Source organism: Tetrao urogallus, assembly GCF_951394365.1.
Source record: "Tetrao urogallus genome assembly, chromosome: 1".
Classification (NCBI taxonomy): domain Eukaryota; kingdom Metazoa; phylum Chordata; class Aves; order Galliformes; family Phasianidae; genus Tetrao; species Tetrao urogallus.
The window spans coordinates 114,943,623-114,965,637 of NC_136813.1; the positions used below are offsets into that span (position 1 = coordinate 114,943,623).

The following is a 22,015-nucleotide window of genomic DNA, read 5'->3' on the forward strand; positions in this document are numbered from 1 at the left end:
TGCTCTGATCTTAGCAGGGTGCCCAGACGGGACTGAAGTAAAACCGTACACTTTCTGTGTTACGTTTCAAGACAGAGTACTGCAGTCAGCCTTGGGCTCTGGCATGTCCTCAAGAGCCTGAGATCCAGTGGGCCATGAAACCTCTCTTAGAAAGATGAGATGTGGCACTGCGTTTTATGTAACACACTGTGCTCTGTAATTGGCTTTTTTTAATGCATTTATAGAAACACTGAATTACTTGCAGGGAGAATAATATTGCCGTGGTGTTCAGGAGATAGGTTTATTTGGTGGGTTTTTCTGTCCTTTGCCTTAAGCAGAAGTCAAATATGAATGCAGATGGGCCTATGTGTCTCCACTATGGGGAGAAAAGAGATGGGGAGAAAGAAAGCTAGGTGGTACAGTTGGCAGGAAATTCATCGTTCCTGGGTGTTTCCCTCTCAGGCACACTGAGTTGCTTTCTCACTGAGATGCTAGGGATGGATTCATGAAGGCTGAGTAGACCCTTTAGCTGGAAGAGTCACTAAAGATCAGCACATCCTGAAGTCTAATCTGCATTATCATTAATCCAGTCAACCGCCAACTGTTTTAACAATTAGCTCTGTTACTAGCTTTGATCATTAAAGTCATTAAATCTCTCTTTGCCTCAGTTTAACCCCCTCAGGTTCCTGTTGCTAGTAAGTGACTGTCCTTATAAGCTAACATGGAGTGTGTTGTGGTAAATAATGATCCAGGTCTGTGTAGCCACTCGACCTACTATTCCTGTCAGTAATGATTCAGGGGAGAAGTGCCTTTAGGTGCTGTCCTAAATAGTCCTCTAAATCCTGAAAATCAGTGAGAAACAAAAGGAACTTAATTATAATTTGTACTGACAGCTCTGCCTATTACTTAGACTGCAAAGTATTTCCATTAAATTAGTTTGGATTGTTTATGGAGGGAAGATACAAGAATTGCTCTGTTTTTCTTTCCTTTTTTAAAATATATATTCTGTGCAAAACTTGTCAAATGCTTACTTTATGCTGAGCTCTTCCATTCTACGCATCCACCTTAGTTTAAACTGCTTAGGAAAAGCTCATCAAAATCAGTTTGGCTGTTTTGAAGAATGGGCTGAGAAAGCGGAATAAGAGATGGGGAAAGGTAGCTTCCTTTGTCTGTGTTATTAATGTTCTAAATGGCAAGTTCTGCTATGAAGAGATCTTTTGTCTCTAGCTTGTCTGGCATCTTTCTGGATCCCTGTTGGTAGGAACCTAGGAACTCCTGTCATTTCCTCAGTCCTTTAATAGTCTCTTTTTCACATCAAATGAAGCACTTGGAGTTAGAAAGTGCTGAAATTCATGTTCCTTGTGCATCCTGTGACATTTTCTCTTCCACAGATTTTTTTATTTTCCATACTGTGAAAGATGAGCTGTGTGCATGTGATGGACTTTATGTCTGTTTTACTGCAGAAGAACTAAAAACTTGTGAGAGTCAGGGAAATAGTGCAAGAAAATGGCAGCAGCAGTCACAGGAATGTGATCTGATGATCCTTCAGACCAGCTATGTTTCTGTGTTGTTTCAGACTGGTCGTTTTTATGTAAACTTCTCTAAGGCTGTCAGGAACTGTTTTGCCTAGCCAGTTGTGATGCCCAGTTCTAGAGCCTGGATGATGATGGAATAAATAACTGCATGCTTATTGCCCAAACAAGATTCAGAGAAGCAAGTTTCAGTATCTAAAGGGGAGCGGAGCTACAGGAAGGAAGGGGACAGACTCTTTAGCAGGGTCTGTGGTGATAAAACAAGGAGAAATGGCTTCAAGCTCAGAGAGGGTAGGTTTAGGTTGGATATAAGGAAAAAATCTTTTACAGTGAGGGTGGTGAGGCGCTGAAACAGGTTACCTAGTGTTGTGGTTGACAACCCTGCCTTGAGACTTTAGAGGCAAGGCTGGATAAGGCCCTGGAGTTGGTCTAGAGGCCACTCAGAGGTTCCATCCAACTCTAAGTGTTCTATGTTTCTATGAGTCTATGATCTCTTAGGTGTCTCAAACCAAGCACTGCTCCAGTCAGCAGACAGTGCTGAAATTCTGCTATCTGTGCCTTAGATCACCCCCCATGTAGTGGTAATAATGCTAAAAGAAGGTCATAGCAGACTTTGAAATAAATTACCTTAATGTTTTGTGCTTGTTGTCAAGAATAAACAGTTGGGTGAGGTGAATGCTGGAGTAATAAAAATGTGTTGAATGACCACAGCTTAGAGTACAGCATGATGCACCTAACATCTTTTGTAAACATCTGTAAACATGGAGCTCATCAACTGGAAACTGCAAAGGCGGAAGAAAGGTCTGGGAGCGTTGCTGGAACTTGTGATAATTGAAACAGCTCCTCCATGATCTTAAAAGGTCTCAGTGGCCATTGAAGAAGAACTAATGCCATTGGGATTTTGGGATATCTTATCTGGAGAGTTACATATACTTCAGCTTTTTCTGTATAGCAGAAGGATGAGAGCAAACTGGAGAAAGTGTGTTATGAGACAGATAGCATGGTGAAAGATAGCATTGGCTATGGCCAATGTTATTAGAGGGAGATGAATGCATGGCTTGTTTAGACTTGCAAAATGAAGATGGAGGGAATTAATAGGACAGCAGTTTGTAAATATATCTGAAGGATTAGCAACCAGATGGAAGCTAGCTGAGGTGAGGTGCATTTTTTGGCACAACAGTACATAGGTTTGAAATGAATGGGAGTAAACTGAGATTGTAAGTATCAGAATAGTGTGAGTTTGAGGCAGCATCCCAAAGAGCAGAGTGGAAGAAAAACCCCTTTGGCTGGATATGAGCTTGATCCTTCTAGGTACTGGAACAGGCTGCCTTGGGAGGCTGTGGGTGCCTTATCCATGGAGGTGTTCCTGGGACCCTGCCTGTAGCAGGGGGCTGGAACTGGATGGGCTTTAAGGTCCCTTCCAACCCAAACAATTCAGTGTTTGTATAGAAGGCCTTGGGCAGATTCATTTCAGTTAAATGTGTAAATATGTGATGAACCAAGCTAACATAATGGAAGCAGTATTAACTCTGATGTCTCCTATCTCTGCTAGCTCCTCTTGCACCATCGCTGTGTTTTTGCACACAGTAGAATTACAGCAGATATAGCACACGTGCTTTGGGCATTGTGCGTGTAATGCATGTGGGAGGTTGACCTTTTCCTTCTCTCAAGTGAAATGAAGTCATTGGGAATTGTCTGTAAATATGCTGGCCCTATACTTCAGGGCTTGAGCTGCTTTAATCACAGTGTGCTTCAGTGAGCCAGATGACCAGTGTATCTGTCCTTGAGAATGTGGGAGCAGATGAGATCTTTCACGTGGCTGGTTTTTAATGTGCTTTTAGGTGTGTACCTGAACAGGATATATGTGCTCTCTGTTGGTATTTCCAAGATGCAAGAAAGCTCCAGGTTATCTACATGCCCTGCCTCGTGCAATGTCTTTGAATGGAAAGCCATCAGTTCTGGCTATACTGAAGGAAGAAATATGTCATCAGAGTGGGAACGTTGCCATTCTCAAGCTTTGGATGGCCTTCACTTCACGTTTGTCATATGCAATACATGTTCGTAAGGAGCATGTGTCACTGCTGATGTGATGTGCCATGTCATAAAAGCTCTGCTGACATTTTGTGACCTCTTAATGTCTAACAGAAGAGGTTTGCAAGATATAAATGCCATCTGCCATGGGAAACCAACTTCTCAGTTCTCTAATCACATACGCCTCTTCTGAAATGCTACATCACCACAAAAAAAATCAGCATATTAATGGAGGAAGCCTGTCATTTCACTCATTCTCAGATTCTTTACATAATTCATCTATTAATTTTATTTTCTGCTTATGACAAACCCTGAAGGGTGGAAGTTGCAGAAAAACCACGATAGCTTCAGGAGTTCCGTTTCATTAGAGCTCTATTTATTGTCTGATTCTTTGGTGCTGTGAATTGGAACCGTTTTCCCTATGATTTTTATCTCTTGCGTACACCCGCTCATGGGATTCACAGATGGACATGTTTTCACAGCACGAGCTGTCTCAGGAACGTGCAACAGGACCTTGTGGCTGAAGTTAGGGAGTAGGTTGTAAAAAGTAGAGAGTTTTCCTCGTCTTTGTTCACTTAGACTGTTATGGCAACTGAGATGTGCTCGTTATTTTAAACTAATTTAACTTGTGCCAGCTTTTCACACTGATAGCCTCAGATGTGGGATAAGGAGACCAAACTTTGGCTTCAATTGTTGCCGGGCTGATATCTTGTATAGTTGTTCTGCTTTTGAAATTTTGAAAGCAGTGGCAATTTTTGTAGGATGAAAAAGTAAGCAGTGTTTTGTGCTTTGATAGGAGAAGAGAACATTTTATCCACCTACCCTTTACATTGCTTACTGCTGGTGTCAGGTGTTAAAGCTTTTACATGTAGGTAGGACAAACTTTATAAGCTTTTGCAGGAAGTTTGCACATGTGACAGGCCCCATATACAGCACAATTCACAATTGGGTTAATTTACATATTAGTAAATTGTAAATTGTAATTAGTAAATATGAGCAGTACATATTTTAGACAGTGCTAAGGTACAGAACTGCATTTCTACAGACTGGTTTGATTCTGCTTCCTGTCCTGAAGTGTTTTTATGTGTTTTCCAAGAGCTGCAGAAGCACGGTCTAGCCCTCACAGCCAAATGGGCCTGTTTTAATCATTCTGCTACAGGTGGGGAGGGAGATACGCTGAAAAATTAGGTGATAAGACCAACAAATCTGTGAATGCAGAAACGCAAGGTGCCAGAAGTCCTGGTTTGCACACTTGTCTCATCTTATCATGCTCCAGTACCATGGGCCAGCCCCCTCCATCCAACTGTGTTTGTACTTACCATCAATGATACAGCAGGCTCCAATACTGATCCTGACACTTACTTCTGGACATAAACATAGCCAGAGGAGAGCCATGAAGATGATCGGAAGGCTGCAGCAACTCTCCTATGAAGAAAGGCTGAGAGTGTTCAGCTTGTTTAGCTTGGAGGAGAAGGCTCCAGGGAGACCTCATTGTGGCCTTCCACTACTTGAAGGAAGCTTACAAGCAGGATGGGGCCAACTTTTTATATGAATGTGATAGTGACAGGACAAGGAGGAATAGCTTTAAACTAAGGGAAAGGAGATTTAAGTTAGACATTAGGAAGGAATTCTTTACTCAGAGGGCGGTGAGGCACTGGCACAGGCTATTTATACAAGCCATGGATGCCCCATCCCTGGAGCTGTTCAGGGCCAGGTTGGATGGGGCTCTGGGCAGTCTGGTCTGATGGGTGACAACCCTGACTGTGGTAGCAGGGTTGGAATTGGATGGGCTTTAAGGCTCCCTTCCAACCTAAGCCATTCTATGATTTTATGATTTCCCTGATACAACTTATCCTCAGGCTTCCTGTTAGTGAAAAAGAGACTTTTTTCTTTCGTTATTAGGATACTGAGAGATGATCCTATATATTTTTAGGTGCCACGGAAAGGGTAAGTGAAAAATCACACAAGAAATCCAAAAGTCTCAGAGCATGCTGGCATATGTAAGTAAGTTTTGGGGAGGCAACAGGATTTGCTATTGTACAGAGTTTCAAGGCTAAGTCATTGTGCTGCACTGCTGCCCTCATAGCGAGCCATATGGCACAGTCCTACTGTGCAAGTACTTCCCTAAGGTTCCTGCTCACAGATGGAGCAACGGAACCAAAAGGCCTGCTGTGCAGGAGTTCAGTCAGGTTTTGTAACTGCATTGCCAGGCAACCATTTCAGTCGCCTTTCTGTTTGACCTGTTTTTCTAACTCCTGGTGAGCTCTGTGAAACAAGCTTATTCTTAGTTGATTTCATACAATTGTTAGTTTACCATTCTTAATTTCAAGATGTGAATGTGAGCAAACTTAACTTTTGCTACTCTGCCGTAATGACTGGTCTGCTTGCCATGGCCCTACAGCAGGAGGAGGTGCCATCCTTTTGCATGAATTTCACTGTGATGATGGTTGTGCTAACAGTTACTGCAGAGCAGTTTGGGCAGCGTCAAGCTGCACACCACTTCATTGTGAAACCGAATCGTTCCAGGGGCCTGGGAGGTAGCAATTCCAACACCTGGAACAGATGATATTTGAGTTCCTAGCAGTATAATGTGGAGCTTTTTATCACAGTTTAGTCGTAGATAACATTTAAAATGTCTAGCAAGAAAGAGTGTGTGGGATTAGGGAGTGTCTCAATAGTGGTGCTGTAACACATCTAGGCATTTCAGAGCAAGAAACTGTACCCCAAGCTGGGTTTCACTGGGTGACATCAGAGTGCTGGCTTTCTTTTCTGCTTAAATAATAACCAGGTACATCCTTTGTGGAAAGGGATTGTCAGAGTGAGAAGAGCTATTTAGCTATTTAGCATCAAGCCAAGTAAACACTGAGGCATTGTTGTTGAAAATGCTGCATAAAGAGCTGGCCTTGTTGCTTTTCTTCTGATATTTAGCAACTTTCTTTGTTTTAGGAACTTTCCGCTGTACTTTCTGTGAGACTGAAGTGGAAGAGGATGAGTCGGTGATGCCAAAAAAGGATGCAAGGACACTCGTGGCAAGATTTAATGAGCAGATCGAGCCCATCTATAAGCTACTTCGTGAGACAGAAGATGTCAACTTAGCCTATGAAGTCCTTGAACCAGAGCCCACCGAGATTCCTGCCTTGAAGCAGAGGTGGGAACAGACCCTGTCTACTTTCACCATACTGCTTTCTTGTAGTGTGTTCATCTGCTCCGTGAGGCTTTCCCAAGCCTTGTGCATTAGGGACCCACATGTTCAGCACCAATGGTGCAAGCCACTGACAAATTCCGTGAGGAATGTACGGTTTATAAGGAGATGACTCATCCACTTACCCACAACCACTTTTTTTCACTAAACAAGGCAGATTACTATTCTTCTAATCAGTCTTCTGCATGCAGTTTTCTGTGGGGTGGGGTACATGGATCACCTATGGCTAGGATGTATTCCACATTATAGTCAGAAAATCAGGATGGGGAGCAACTGTTTACAAAGGTGGATAGTGATAGGACAAGGGGGAATGGTTTCAAACTGAGACAGGGGAGTTTAGGTTAGATATTAGGAGGAAGTTTTTCACACAGAGGGTGGTGACGCACTGGAACAGGTTGCCCAAGGAGGCTGTGGATGCCCCATCCCTGGAGGCATTCAAGGGCAGGCTGGATGTGGCTCTGGGCAGCCTGGTCTGCTGGTTCGCGACCCTGCACACAGCAAGGGGGGTTGAAACTAGATGAGCATTGTGGTCCTTTTCAACCCAGGCCATTCTATGATTCTATGATCTTTAAAACATTCCTGCCCTTGGGAAATGATACTTTCTTTCAGAACTTTTGTAGTTGTACAAAAATTGATGATGTTTATAATAACATAATAATGCAGAAAGATGTGGGGAGCTGTCAGTTTTGTCAGCTGTGGTGAAATGTGATGTGCTTCTCTCTGTTTAAAAAAATCATCAATTAAACGCCCAAGAAAAAAAATCTGTAGCACAGGGGGAAGCATTCCCACAGTGCCTTGGGATGCTTGACTTCAGTTAATGGGAGAACAAGGAAGAGACTCTTTTCTTTACTTTCAAGCTAACCTTGCGAGAGAATGTTCATCATATATTAATGCTAGACAGTTTCTAATTAGTATAATAAAAATTACTTGTCTATTCATAGCCTTTTTCTAGCCAAGGATATAGCTAATTTTGCTCATCGTTCTGATAGAAAAACAGAAGCGATATACGGAGCGGAGAAGATTTTTCCAAGGTCACCCAACGTTTCTTTGTTGATATGGGGAGTCTTTGAAGCCTTTGTTCCCAAGCTGAATCACTAAACTTTGCTTTAAAAACTATGTTCTGTAGTTTGTGTATTAAAACTGGGATAACACCACCAAAAAAAGAGTCATTTCTCAGTCTTCTCCATGGCCACCCTGTTTCGGAGATCAGCACAGCAGAAGCCTGGTACAGTCCCATGATTAAATAGGAGCACCCACTTACTTGACTCTTAAATACTTAAAAAACACTGTAAATGATTAATTACTCTGAGCAAGGAATGATAAGATAAATAAGCATTTTAAAACCCTTTCTTGAGCACAACTTACTTCAGCACATATGATGATTTAATTATTTATTAACTCTTATTAATTCAAGGCAGATAATTGCATGAAAGTACTGCTGTGAGATTTTTTTTTTAAGTGCCAAATGTTGGGTTATTTATTACGGCCATTTTATGGAGTCTTGAATTTTTGAAATCATTGACAAAACTGACTTTTGATGATTTTGAAACTGACAGAAAAGGTCACAAAGTGCCCACATCTTCTCTGTGCACAGGCACAGGTGGTGAAGATGGTAGCTCTAACCAACTGCACCAACAGCGTGCAGTTGTCGTTCACCTGCCATGTAATCTGTACATGGCACCTGTACTCTGTCTGCACTTTCCCAGGAGTCATTAATTTTTTTAATCTTGGCAGAGTGTGAGTTAGCCGTGTAGTTTACAAAATATACATGCTTTATCTGAGCCATTCTGCTTGGTTTCCTAAAACAGGTGGATTTTAATCATAGAATCATAGAATGGCCTGGGTTGAAAAGGACCACAATGATCATGTAGTTTCAACCCCCCTGCGGTGCGCAGGGTTGCCAACTACCAGACCAGGCTGCCCAGAGCCACATCCAGCCTGGAATATCCCCTTCATTTTCTCATGTCAGAATAGCATGATGTTAGATAACATAAATCTTCACAGAATTTGTTTTCTGTGGTCATGCTATCTAGAACCATTTGTTGTTTCCTTTGAAGCTGAATCTGTTAAGAGTAGTTAAATGAAAGAGTGCTTTGTTTCAAATATGGCACAAAAAGAGTTATCCTTGTTTAGCAAGACCTTTAATTAGTAGCCTGGGCAGGCTTGAGGTGAAAATTTCACAGTGTGGTTTCTGTGGGCCATACTTCAGCTATGTTAAGAATTATTTATGTTGCCTTTGAAGGCAGTTTAACCACTCTCAGAGCAACTTCCATCATGGTAAAACAACCTATGGGCAACGGAACAAATGTAGCTAGAGCTGGGCCACTGAGCTGCTGCTGTCTGAGCAGTTCCTGGCTCCAAGGTGGCTGTGCAATGTCTGGAACCAGGGGAAAAAGTACATCTTGGATCTAATGGAGGAATTCTTCTAAGAGCAACACTACCCTCTTCTGCCCTGTGCTGCCCATAAGGCAGCTTGCACATCTGGCCTTTTGCTGGTGCCTGATGTAGTGTGTTTAATGCCATCTCTTGGATGAGTGTGCTGAACAGTACGATCTCTTTTTGCAGTAGGGAACATTCTGCTGGTCACATAGCCTTGAGGCTGCCCACTCCTTCTAGCAGTATGGTTGAAGATGCAGTTGCATAAATGATGCAGTGAGTTGGGATATGCTTACACAGTTCACTGAGGTCTGAGAGTCGACAAAATGTCTACATTATTCCAGGTGAATGTGACACATTGCAATAGATGGTTTAAAGTAATTCATGTTGTAGGTGTTTCTTACAGCTGTTACCTTCATTTTGAAATGTTCCTGACGTTACGGAACAAGTATTTTGCTACTGAATGATACTGCGTGGGCAAAAAGTCCATTTTGAATATACTTCTGGGCACCTCTGTGTGAAAGTATTATTAGGCAGCTCTTGGCACTAGAGTGTATTTAGCTGTCACACTGCAGCGTGGAGAGGGAGAGGCTGGGGGAGAGTTGCATTGTGCATCTTGTGAGGAAAGTGGATTACATAAAATTGTCAGGGAAACGCTGGTTACGGATTTCTATTGTGTGGGAAGCAGAGCGGTGCTTTTCACAGAACACATGCCTGTCTTGGAAAACTGAAAGGTGCCAACACTTGAAATAACACACTGGGAAGAAGGTCTCTCTGTGTGATTCCTTAGGTTATATAAGCAGTGCATGTGCACGAGTCTTTTCCTTCAGCCCAGAAATTCGAGGTTGCTGTGAAGCTTTCCTAGCAGGGCTGCCTGTGGGAGAGAAGCAGTTAGTGTGTGGACACATGCTAACACAAACATTGTGAAGTATTTTGCTATCAGATCGCAGCGAATGCACTAGTAAGAGGTTGTGAACAGTCCTCAATCCTAACTGAGGCTCAACACTCTGATATTTTATATTTGGGGAAGAAAGATTATCACCTGTCCGTGTTTCCCCCTTGTTTACACCTAAAAATTGTGCAGAATCAGCTTGTCAAGCAGTGGTTAAATCCTCGCTGATTTAAAATGATGCGTATTACTCAGGTCTCCAACTGCAGCCTTATTTTAAGCTTCTCTGTTGGAGGAAAGGTTGCTGGGTAGATAGCAGCAAATGAACCATGCTCACTCACAACTTGTGTCAGCTCAGCTGATAGCAGCTGGCAGCAGAGCAGGAACACTGCTAGAATCCGTCATTGATTTCCTCTGGACAGAAGGAGAAACCTAGGCAGGTCTGGTACCCCTGAAAAGCCCTAGCTTTAGCTTAGCAGCCTTTGCCATTGGCAGTTGGATGGCTGCAATTCTGTGGCATCTAATAGGGGTTGTTCATGGCCTCAATGTGCAGTGAATCTATTGTTTTTCAGTGAAGATTAAATGCAATTTGGAAGTAAAGGAATAATTGTCGTTGGCTTCCCTCACCTGGAGAGCAGAGAGCTTCCATTCTTCTGCATCTGTAGCCAGAGAATATTTTCGGCTCATTTCCATTAGTATGCAGAAAATACTCCGCCCGATGTCCTCTTTCCATCAGATTCAAGCAGAACTGTTTCCTTTCTTCATCAGTCTCCTGAGCTAGAAGGGAGCCTGAAGGAAAGTGTGCTGGCAGCAGCTCCTCTCAGAACACAAAGGAGTGCTAGACTGTGCCTGTCCTGCCCTCACATTCTGTTATCACCTTTCTCCCTCCAGCTTTTCTGCTGTGAAGACAGTTCTGTCTTATCTCTTCCTCCTCTTCAGCACTGTGCGAAGCCCTTTGCCCAGCCCATGTCCTTGGTCTGAAGCTGTCCTCTCATCTTTCTCTGCATGGATTTCCCACTCCTTCCAGGGCAGTGGATAGTGCAGATATGCTGCATAATGGGGCAGATGTGATTTGTGGGGGCACTGTCACTCACCATTCAAGCAAGGGTTAGATCAGTATTTTTCACAACGAGTTAACCCCTTCAGGAGCCCTGAGGTTAGTGTCTCACAGATTGAGCATGCTGGGTCTTTGCTGCTATCATCTGAATTGCTTAGAATTTAGTACTGGATTTTGTGCAATATAAGCTTGCTTTGTAAAAGCAAAAAAGAGACCAGATGCCAAACACTAGATTATTGTGGGACCAAGTTTTGCTGCTGTGACTTTTATTTCAAGGTATTCTGGAGTTTTACATTTGTTTTTATGCTAAGTGCATCAGCATCCTTAATAGTACTTGTTCTCTTCAGTAGCTGTTTTAGAAGTTGCCACAGCCTTTTGTAGGGCTCCCTACTAAAGACCACAAGTTGCCCAAATCTGCAAACTGGTGTAGAAATTCCTGGACCACATGTTAGAAATGAAAATTCTTGGTGATAGTCTATTCAAATGTTGCAATGCTGGCCAAGATGGGGCTTGTTCTGAGTGCTCTGTTTTTGTCTCTTTGACTTTTGTGCAGCAAAGAACGTACAGCTGGCACTGGTTCAGGGACAGCTGCTGTTACGGGTGGACACCATCGAGAAGCCTGGACTACGAAAGGACCATCCTACGAGGACTTGTATACCCAGAACGTTGTCATCAGCATGGAAGATCAGGAGGATGTTAACAGATCTGCAAGTGAAGGAAAGCCAGCGCGAGAGAGGCCGATTTGGCTACGGGAGAGCACAGTGCAGGGGGCTTATGATCCTGATGAAATCAAGGATGGTAAGAAAATTCACCGAGCAGAAGCGCTGCTCTGCTTATGTGATGCCAGAAATACATTACCCCGTGTGTACAGCTGCTGCTCCCAGCGCTCCAGATTTTGCCAGCTCCCTTCTCCTGTGCAAAGCACCTGTGGTGTAGGTAGATGTAAAGAATCCCAGTTGATTAGATCCACAGAATTGTTTGTGCTTCTGAAATGTTAATTATCTGCTACCTCTTCCTATACCTTTATTAATGGATGTTCTCCTGCCTTGAGAGTTTATTGCTTTTGGGTGAAGGTCTTTCAGTTTCATCTAGAAAGCTGGCCCCCAGTGGGACACTGCTGGAAAATAGCATTTATTAACATTTGGTGACTTTGAAGCCTATCAAATCTACCAGCAGTGTTTTTGTGCTCCCAGCATACAAAATATTTTATATGAAGAGTATGTCAGAAATAAATTTTCTGGAAGCACATTAGGAAAGCCTGTACAGGTGAGTCCTTGCTTTCTCTTGGTTTCTCATTGGCTTTGCTTTTATTTTCATTCGTGTTGAGGACATGTTGTTAGCTGACCGTAGCTAAGATCTTGTAGGCATTAGTAGAAACTTTCTGCATTTGTAAGTTTGCTATTTAAGCTTATACATCAATAATAGGAGAGACTTTTTATCATTTGTATGAGTGTAAATCAATAGATACAGTCTTCTGAATCACTTGGGAATTATAGAATAATCCCTGTTGGTGCCTTAGGAACAGAAAATGGCAAAAGGGTAAGTGTGTAAGTGTGAGATCCTGAAATAGTTCCTTTCCTAGCACCTAAAGTGGAATGGAGTTCTACAGGTAGAAGCAGATGTGAAAAAATGGTCAGAAGATACCTGTTGATGTTGTTTGCATGCAATGCCTTCAATACAAATGGATCCTATGACATTATCCCAACAGATTAAACAAGGTGGTGATTAAATGAGCCTCCTCTTGCAGTCTGTAGCAGATGATGTTACTCAGGAGCCATAAAGTTCTCATCACATTTTTCTGCTAGACATTCAGTTCACCTCTGCTTTTAAATGGGTTCCTTGAGATGACTTTTGGTGTACACAGCATAAATGTTTCTCAGATGACACTGAAGAACATGGAGGGAGAGTATATCTCCTACAGTGCAATTGCATCACTGGTTCACCTCACTGCTGGAGATCCAAGAGGGAGCTTTTGGAAATAGCCTGAAATTGCTGTTGGAACACATTCCTATGACTCCTGCGTGACATAAATGGGAAGGAACAAAATTTGGAGCCACTGAACGAAAACATTGGCTGCTTGGGTCTGGCAGGAACAGTTCTCACAGAAGTCTTTTGTGCTGTAGAATAACAGGCAGGCAGCTAAACACAAGGCTGCCAACCTAATGCCTTTGCTCTTCCTTTCTCTCAAGAATTTTGTCTGTGTATTAATAATAGTTGTGGTCATCACCTGTTAATAACGCTTCATTTACAATAAAACACGGTTCCCATGAAGTTAGAGATAGGTCTTTTGGCCTTTACCATAGGAAGGGAGCAGCCACATACTCCCCTTGCTTTTAGTGCAAAATGCAGGACTTACTTCCGTAGTTTACCTGTTTCTTGGCATATTTGTGTCTCAAGTTGCAAAAAGCAACAAGTGCATTTTTGAACTCTGGAGGGCTTGGGTGTCAGCTGCGTGGATGTGGTGCTCACATCCCAGGCTTTGGAAAAGAAGGCAAGCGGTGTTAATGTATGAAAGCAGGAAGCCATCACATTGGCTCCAGCAATTGTTTGCACACAGCTTTTGGTGCAAGAGAGAGAGTTTGCCTTGGGGAGTCTGTCCTACTTTCTGGGCCTTTTTTGTACATAAGGTTTTCTGTATCTCTTTTTTTTATTTTGTAGTTTTTCCTTCCTCCTGCTTGTAGACTTAATGATATTAAGAAGACTCACGGTACTCAGCAAACATAGGAAGCTTTTTGCAGAAAGCCACTTCTTGAGCAAGAATTTCAGCTTTTGAATCTGTGAACTGCATGCACCCTGCCTGCTCAAACGTTGTCAAACCCCTCCCAACTATTGTGCAGCTAACCTTACTGAAGTAGGGACACAGGCCTTGCATCTGCCAGCTTGGAAACCGCAGTCCCTTTCAGATGGAAGATGCAGGTAGAGAGCCAGACAGACCGGCTTCGCTGTTCTGGCTGGGCTGCAGGTTGGCATGGGGAACAGCAGCTCTTTTAACACAGCCTTGCACGCTGTGCTGCACAGCATGGCTTCAGGCTGTGAGCTTCATCAGCTTTGCAGGATAAATCCCATGCGCTCTCACCATGATCCTCTAATGAACTTTTCCCCTTCCTGCAAGATAAGTGCAACCCTGAGCTTACCAGACTGTTTTATGCAGTCTGTAAACAGTGCTGTTCTATAACACATGATTTCCTTACACTCCTTGCTTGGATCCATCTTAATCCTTATAGATGAGGAGCTCAGCAGGGCAGAGCCAGGCTTGGGCTCTGTGTTTGTAGCCTGTGCTGGAAGCTCCCCGTGGTCATAGAACCACAGAATCATATAATGACTTGGATTTGAAAGGACCTTAAAGGTCATCTAGTTCTAGCTTCCCTGTTGTGGAAAGAGTTGCCACCCACCAGCTCAGACTGCCCAGGGCTTTATCCAACCTGGCCTTGGACACCTCTAGGGATGGGGCATCCACAGCTTCTCTGGGCAGCCTGTGCCAGTGCCTCACCACCTTCTGAGTAAAAAATTTCTTCCCAATATCTAACTCAAATTTCCCCTCTTTTAGTTTGAAACTATTCTTCCTTATCCTATCAATACCAGACTTTGTAAAAAGTCTGTCTCCCCCTATTTGTAAGCTCCCTTCAAGTACTGGAAGGCCACTGTGAGGTATCCCTGGAGCCTTCTCTTCTCCAGGCTAAACAAGCCCAACTCTTTCAACCTTTGCTGAGGATGCACTGAATCCCACTATGTCACTGATAAAGATGTTGAAGAACACTTGTCACTGGCCTCCACCTGGACATGCAGTTGTTGACCACTCTGGCTGCCACCATCCAACCCGTTCCTTATCTGCTGAATGGTCCACTCTTCAAATCTATCTCTCTCCAATTTAGAGATAAGAATATGATGCATTCTTATGCTGGGGGATAGAGAGCTCTTGTGCTCTCAGAAGGGCGTTCTTAAAGAGCTGTCACCTCCGTTCCATTCTTTTGTACCTGACAGTTCCCAGGGGATTCCATCCAAGAGTTCTTTAAACAGACAGAAGTTGACTTTCCTGAAATTCAGAGTTCTGACTCTGCTCTTTGCCAGGCCTGTATTCCTCGAGGTTATGAACTCAAACAGGGCATACTTCCAGACTGCTTCCAGCCTTAACCTCTTTATGATCTCCTTTACACTGGTGAGCACCAGGTCCAGTGGTGCTCCAATATCTGGACCAGGAAGTTGTCCTCAAGAGATTCCAGGAGTCTCCAGGACTTGCTTGCAGCCCACTGTGTTGTTTCCCCAGCACATATCTCATCCACCACCAGGATGAGAGCCTGTGAGTGCAATACCTCTTGCAACAAAAGCAAGAAAGACCTCATATCAACAAGCTCCCCTTGATCAGGCAGCCTGTAGTAAACTCCAACCACTAGATGTCCTTTATTGGCCTGTTCCCTAATTTTAACCCACCAGCTCTGGACCTGATGATGTCTGTTACTCAGAGGCAGCTCTTCACAATCTACTTCTTAATACAGAGAGGAACTCCCTCACTCCTTCTGCTCTGCCTATCCCTTCTGTAGCCCTCAATCATAGTATTCCAGTTATGGGATTCATCCTACCATGGTTCTCTGATAGCAGTTAGTTCATAGTTTTCTGATTGCACCACGGTTTCCGTCTCCTCCTGCTTATTTCCCATGCAGTGTAGAGGCATTTTAGCTGTGCTGTTGGCTGTGTTACCTTCTTGGAGGAGCCCTCACAAATCCCTTTGTGACAGATGTTTTTTTTCCCCTCTTCTTTCTAAAGTGACAAGTGTTCCCTGGCTCTTTTCTTTCAATCACCCCCTACCCCATCAACTGGAGTTTAAAGTTCTGCCAAGAACGTTCTTGCTCCTCCTGGTCAGTTGCATCCTATCCTGGTTTTTGTCATCCCCAATGGCTTGGTATAAAAGGGACCTCGAAGATCATCTAGTCTTCCAGGCTGTTAAGAGAAAACTTCACTCTCTCCATCTCTTAAGGGAGTCAGCACAGAGAAGGGTTGTGACATGGCCAAGGATGCACAGTGGCAGAAGGGAAATTAGGATTCGGAGTGCCTTCAGTGCCAGCACCTCAATCTCTGTGAGGAAACTCTCATTCCTTTGTATCTCTTTGCAGGAGGGAGGGACCTGGATGCCTTCCAGGAGCGTGAGGAGGGCCGGGCAGCTCTGGATGATAATGAAGAGGTGATGCGTGCCCTGCTGATCCATGAGAAGAAGACACCCTCTGCTTCTACAGTCACCGTTGGAGGTGCCGCTCCTCTCTCCGGTGCCAACGCCAGTGACTCCGAGAGCGAGACGAGCGAGTCAGAGGAAGAAACTCCTCCCCGTCCTCCTGCTGCAGCCACCATGGCGTACGGGCTGGAGGAGGAGGATGAGGAGGAAGAGTTCGAGGTGGTGGCAGAGGACCCCACTGTCACAGTGGCTGGGCGTCCGCACTCTTACAGCCAAGTGAGCCAGCGCCCTGAGCTGGTGGCCCAGATGACTCCGGAGGAAAAAGAGGTTTATATAGCCATGGGGCGACGCATGTTTGAGGATATGTTTGACTAACTGCTTCCTGCCACAACATTTTTTAAACAGTTTTTTATCCAGAGACTTCCTAGTAAAACAGAAGACTGAATCTTTCCTCACCTGTGCACAGGGACACTGGGCCTTGGAGCTGCTGATCTCAGGCGTCTTGCCCACCAGGGAGGGGGAGCAGGAAGGCTCTATGTGCCAAAACAGGCAGGGGAGGATAAGTGAGGATGCTTGCGAGGTAAAAATCTACTTCAGGGTGCTCAGCACAGGCACTGGTTTAACCCTCTCTACGGCCGAGTAGCTGCCTCCCCCTAATTGCTTGGGTCTATTTTTGTTGCAGGTCCTAGTGAGCTCCATGTCCCTGCCCTCAGAGAACACAAGCGCTCCATGGTGTGGTCAGAGTGCTTTGCAGAGGGTGTGCGTAGCCTAGAGGAGAGGGAAGTAGTGCTCTGCTTGGGCAGTACTTGTGGTTCATCTCCTGCCAGCAGCCACTGGCCATGGTGCAGTCGTTGCTGAGCAGCCCCTGTTCTGAGTAGCAACCTGTTCCTTTCTTTGCTCCTCCTCTCTCCTTAGTCACCTCAGCACCTCAAGGTCAAGGGTAACTCAGAACACAGAGTGAAAGCCTTAGCAAGCACGCAGCCACTCTTTGTCAATGTAACAAAAGCCTTTCATGGATCTGAGCTGTCAGAGAGCTCTGACTTACCAGGAGCTACCTTCATTTCCCAGCAGTGCTGCCTGGCACTTCTGCCCAGCTCTGTCTAGCCTCCAGGGCTCCAATGGCTCACTGCAGGCAGGGCTGCTCTACCAGAGAAACAACATCACTAGTTTGTATTTTCAGTCACACCCAGGTTGCATCATATTTATAATGTTTTCTCTACCAGCCAAAAGTGATGGTTTTCTTTTAAATTGTTGTTTTCTTATCCAGCAAGCAAAGTGATAAAAGAATTTTGTGTTTCAGAGGGTAGGAGCAGCATTGCATGCTGCTCAGTTTACATGGGCAGTCTGACTTTGCTGTTCACTGAGACTGTAAATCTCTTTTACACTAATTCTGCTTCTTAGGTTCTGCTAACCCTGTAATGCCACCTTTATGGTTTTATTTTCAGCTTCTTGATATTTGAACTCCTTTTTTTAAAGTGTTTTAAATTTGCTTTTAAGTCATTTTAAAATGGAATAAATAAATGGAAACTTCTACCCTTCGTTGTTTTCTGATTTGCCATGTGTCTTGTTGGAAATCTTCACTTACCATTTTGAGTTACTTGGTTCAAGAAAACAGCCCATTTGAGGCCCTCCTTTGGGACTGTTTTAAATCCCGCATTATAGCTCTGCTCCTCATTGGTTCTTCAGTAGAGCTTCATGGATGCCTCCTGCTATCTTCTACACTTAGGGAAGGACACTTTATCAGAGCATTGCTGTGTGGGCCCCTTTGACCAGTGCCTCCATTCTCTTCTCTTTGAGAGTTTTGCTATGGAGAGGCCTCACTGATATTTGTTCCCAGCTAAACTTACGCTCTTGCAAAGGTGGATCTAATATCAAGCTTCTAGAATCAAGCTGTTAAGTCAGACTCAATGAGCAGCTCACAGAAAAAAAAGTTCTTTGCCAGTTCTGTCTCAAATCTAATCTGAATTCAAGGTTAATCCTGGAGAAAAGCAGCTCCTTTTGCAAAGAGCCAAGGATAGAAACAGAACTAATCCTGAGCGCTATGCAGCTACTCATGCTCACAGCACACCAGTGGTTTTTAGTCTGAAAAATGAAGCTGCAGCAGGCTGGTGCAAGTGCAAGGATAGAGCTATTGGTCCGAAGGAAGGAAGGCACTGCAGCCTCCTCTGGCTGCTGGACCACATGAGCTATGTTCATGCTAATTGAATAATACAGAGTGATCCAGCTCTGAAGCCTTCCTGCGTGGCTGTTCTGCTAACCTCATTCAAACCATTCCTGTGTCTGCTCTTAGCCTGAAGCACATTTTATCTGATGAGTGTGCTCATCAGTTCAAGCTGGAAAATAAAACAGGTTCCTCAAGCTGCTTGTGCTCCTGACCCCAAAAGCCCTAACACCTGCACCTATCTCGCTTATGTGAGAGCCTCCATCTGCTCCCACTGTGGGGCAGGGAGATTGGCATCTTCCCTGTCTCACAGCAGGTTGGTGAAGGTGCTGGCAAAAGTGAGGATTGCTGTCACTGTAGGAAAGCAGAAATCATAGAATCGTATTTGGCCACCTGGGCACACTGCTGGCTCATGTTCAGTTGACTGTTGACCAGCACCACAGATCTATTTCCTCTGCACAACTTTCCAGCCACTCTGCCCTAAGCCCATAGCAATGCATGGGGTTGTTGTGACCAAAGTGCACAACTCAACATTTGGTCTCATCCCATGGCCTCAGCCCATGGATCCAGCCTGTCCACATTCCTCTGTAGGGACTTTCTACCCTCAGGCAGATCAATACTTCCCCCTAACTTGGTGTCATCTGCAAATTTACTCAGGACACACTCAATTCTCTCATCCAGATAATCAAAAAAGATATCAAACAGGTTGGGCCTCAGTACTGACCAGTGGGGAGCACTACTCGTGACCGGGTACCAGCTGTATCTAACTCCATTCAGCATCACTCTGTGGGCCTGGCCCTCCAGCCAGCTTTTACCCACCATAGAGTGTTCTGTCCAAGCCACAGGCTGCTTCTCCAGGAGAATGCCGTGGGAGAGGAGGGCTTTAGCTTTGCTGAAGTCTAGGTAGACTAATCCACAGCCTTTCCCTCATCCACCAGATATGTCATCTGATCATAGAAGGAGATGAGGTCAGTCAGGCAGGAACTTTCATGAACCCATGTTGGCTGGGCCCAATCCCCTGGTTGTCCCACATCTGTCCTGTGATCACACTCAAGACCTGTCCCTTTGTGCCACATCCATACAACCCTTTAAACACCTCCAGAGATAGGGACTCTACCACTTCCCTGGGCAGCCCATTCCAAGAACTGATCACTGTTTCCATGAAGAAATTCTTGACGAGAGCCAACCTAAACCTCCCCTGGTGCAACTTGAGGCTTCTGCCCATGTCCTATCACTTGTCAGCCCCCTCACTGCACCCTCCTGGCAGGTAGCTATGGAAAGCAATGAGGCCACTACTCAGGCTCCTCCAGAATGAACAGCCCCAATTCCCTCAGCCACTTCTCACAGGCCTTGTTTTCCAGTCCCTTTGTCAAATATGTTGTTCATCTGTGCACATGCTCAAGCAACTTAAGCTCTTCTTGTAGTGAGGAACCCAAAAGTGAACATGATGCTCCAAGCCCCAAAGCTCCCAAAAAGCAGCTTCCTCCACCAGATAGTCTGCTGTGCTGTGCTGCAGCCTCCTTCCAACAGACCAACCAGGCTGCTGCTCCCAGGAGCTCCCAGGAGGGAGGAAGGGTGGAAAAGCAGCATCTCCTCTTCCTGGAGCCATGGAAAGTGCCCGGCCCAAGCGTGCCTGCCACACAGAGCACTGGGGGGATGCTGAGGGGCCTGGGGGTACAAGAGCTCTGCTTGGCTCTCTGCCTCCTGCAGGGCCCCTTCGGAGGAGAGAATATTCCCATGGTAGTCAGACATAAAGTGAAGGTTGGAAGTTCTATGAGCAGGTGAAAGGCCACGAGGTGTCACAGTGGTGGGGCAAGCCCTCTGTGTGTCTGCAACAGTGAGTTGTGGAGGAACAGAACAGTCCCTGCCTGCAGTTGTGCACTGGCATGAGCAAGCAGGGCTGTAGGCTCTGTCCCCTGGAAGAAGGAAGAGTCAAGCAGCGCTGCAGGACATCACCTGGGGCTGCTGTTGGACTGATGTGGCCATGTCTTCAGTGAGTCCCGGGCAGGACCTGTGTCCCTGGCTTGGTCGCTGTTTGGGATACCTAATGAGCTGCCAGCAGGTGGCTTCTTATTTAGCATCATTAATTAGGCTAAGAGAGAGAGTGAACTTAATTTATGGCTAAACAACAATCAGATTTTGGAAGCTCCTGCTGCATCATTAGGATCATATTAAAGACAGCAAGTGTTCCTGCAGCAGCCATCCTGGCAGCAGCGGAGAGTCTCTAAACAAGATGCTTTAAATATAATACATAGTTTTGCTTCAAACACATTCCTGACCTAAATATAATTTGATTTCCATCCCTTTGAACGCTGATGCTGAAGTGGCAGCAGGGCTGGGCTGGCAGCAGCGCAGGCTGCAGCTCAGCTCCTCTGCTGTGCACTGGGGCTGGTGCCCGCTGCCTGCACGTAGCCAGAGATGTGCAGACCCTGCTGGGTGTTGGGGTCCAGCCCTGAAATCAGGCAGTGCTGAGCAGGAATGTGGGAGTGCAGAGATGTGCATTTGGCAGAGAAGGAAAGGGAGCGGGGCATACTGGTGTGGCTAAAGCTGCTTCTTTGTGTTTTTCACCTAGAATCCATTGCTAGTCCCTTCCACACCATTGCTTGCTGAGAGGAGGATGAGCAGTGGTGATTTTGCAGTGGGCTAAAGCTGTGAGCAGCGTGAGGATCTGGCTCAGGTGCACCCGGTAAGCCGATCCTCCTGTTCTGAAATGCTTTTGTTGTGCTTCTGACCATGGCAACCTGCCTCTCCAGAGTTGGCAGACGCTGCTGCAGGGGCAGTGCTTTTCCTATGTCCTTCAACACTGCCGGGAGGAGGAGGAGGAGGAATGTGCCAGCACCATGGAATGGTGGCCAGCAGCTGACTTGGGTCTGGTTAGGCTGCAGCATCCAAACCAACCTTTCCTGTACAAGAGAATGACAGCATAGGTCATTCTGATTGTTTTATCACCAGCATCAGCTCCAGGCTGGTCAGCCCCCAGCACTTAGGCTTTCCTGCTTCTTGATCTAGATGTGATTTGGTATGACTGAATTTTATCTTTTTTTTTTCTCTTTCCCCTTATTCTTTTCCTCCCTTTGAAATATTTTGAGTTACTGAATTTCTCACGATGTTTCCCTGCTGCTTCTAACAATTTTTTTTTTTTTTTTAATGCAAATCAAGCTATAAAATCTTTCTGGGGAAATGTGTCTGCTCTCCCTGCTCTGTCACCATCATTATTCTTCCTTTCTGAGCAACACTTCCTTCCAAGGAGATGTACTTTGAACATCTCCCAAACCTCCTAGTGATGTCAGGAGATGAAAGCTACCCCATTACAACAGGGGAAACTGGAGAGAGCCGAGGTTGGAGGGAAACACGGCCTTCAGAAAGTGATGCATCTTAGAGACATTTCCCTTCCACACACTCTCCCAGGCCACATGGGTGCCATACAGAAGCGAAGAAAAACACAATATGCTGAGGAGGGCCGTGGCTCTCCATCCACTTAGTCTGGCATATTCCCCTGTCTCTGAGCAGCCCATTAAGAGGGGTAATGTGCTCTGAGCTCATCTGAATAGACCTGCCTCTGCTTTTCACCAAGCTGGAAACCTTATTGCAAGAACACCAGGCAGCAGCAAGCTGCAAAAAGGG

General features: G+C 45.1%; 1 protein-coding gene across 1 annotated transcript in view; it reads left to right on the forward strand.

Annotated features, from left to right (window-relative positions):
• Positions 1–16,605, forward strand: part of GTF2E1 (general transcription factor IIE subunit 1) — a gene marked incomplete at both ends in the record, with an annotated part of 41,997 nt that extends 25,392 nt beyond the window's left edge. The window contains 3 exons of the mRNA XM_079549082.1: positions 6,489–6,690; positions 11,620–11,864; positions 16,175–16,605. Coding sequence (XP_079405208.1) covers positions 6,489–6,690; positions 11,620–11,864; positions 16,175–16,605 — 878 coding nt within the window. The remainder of the gene's footprint in view (positions 1–6,488; positions 6,691–11,619; positions 11,865–16,174) is intronic.
• Positions 16,606–22,015: the final 5,410 nt, after the last annotated feature.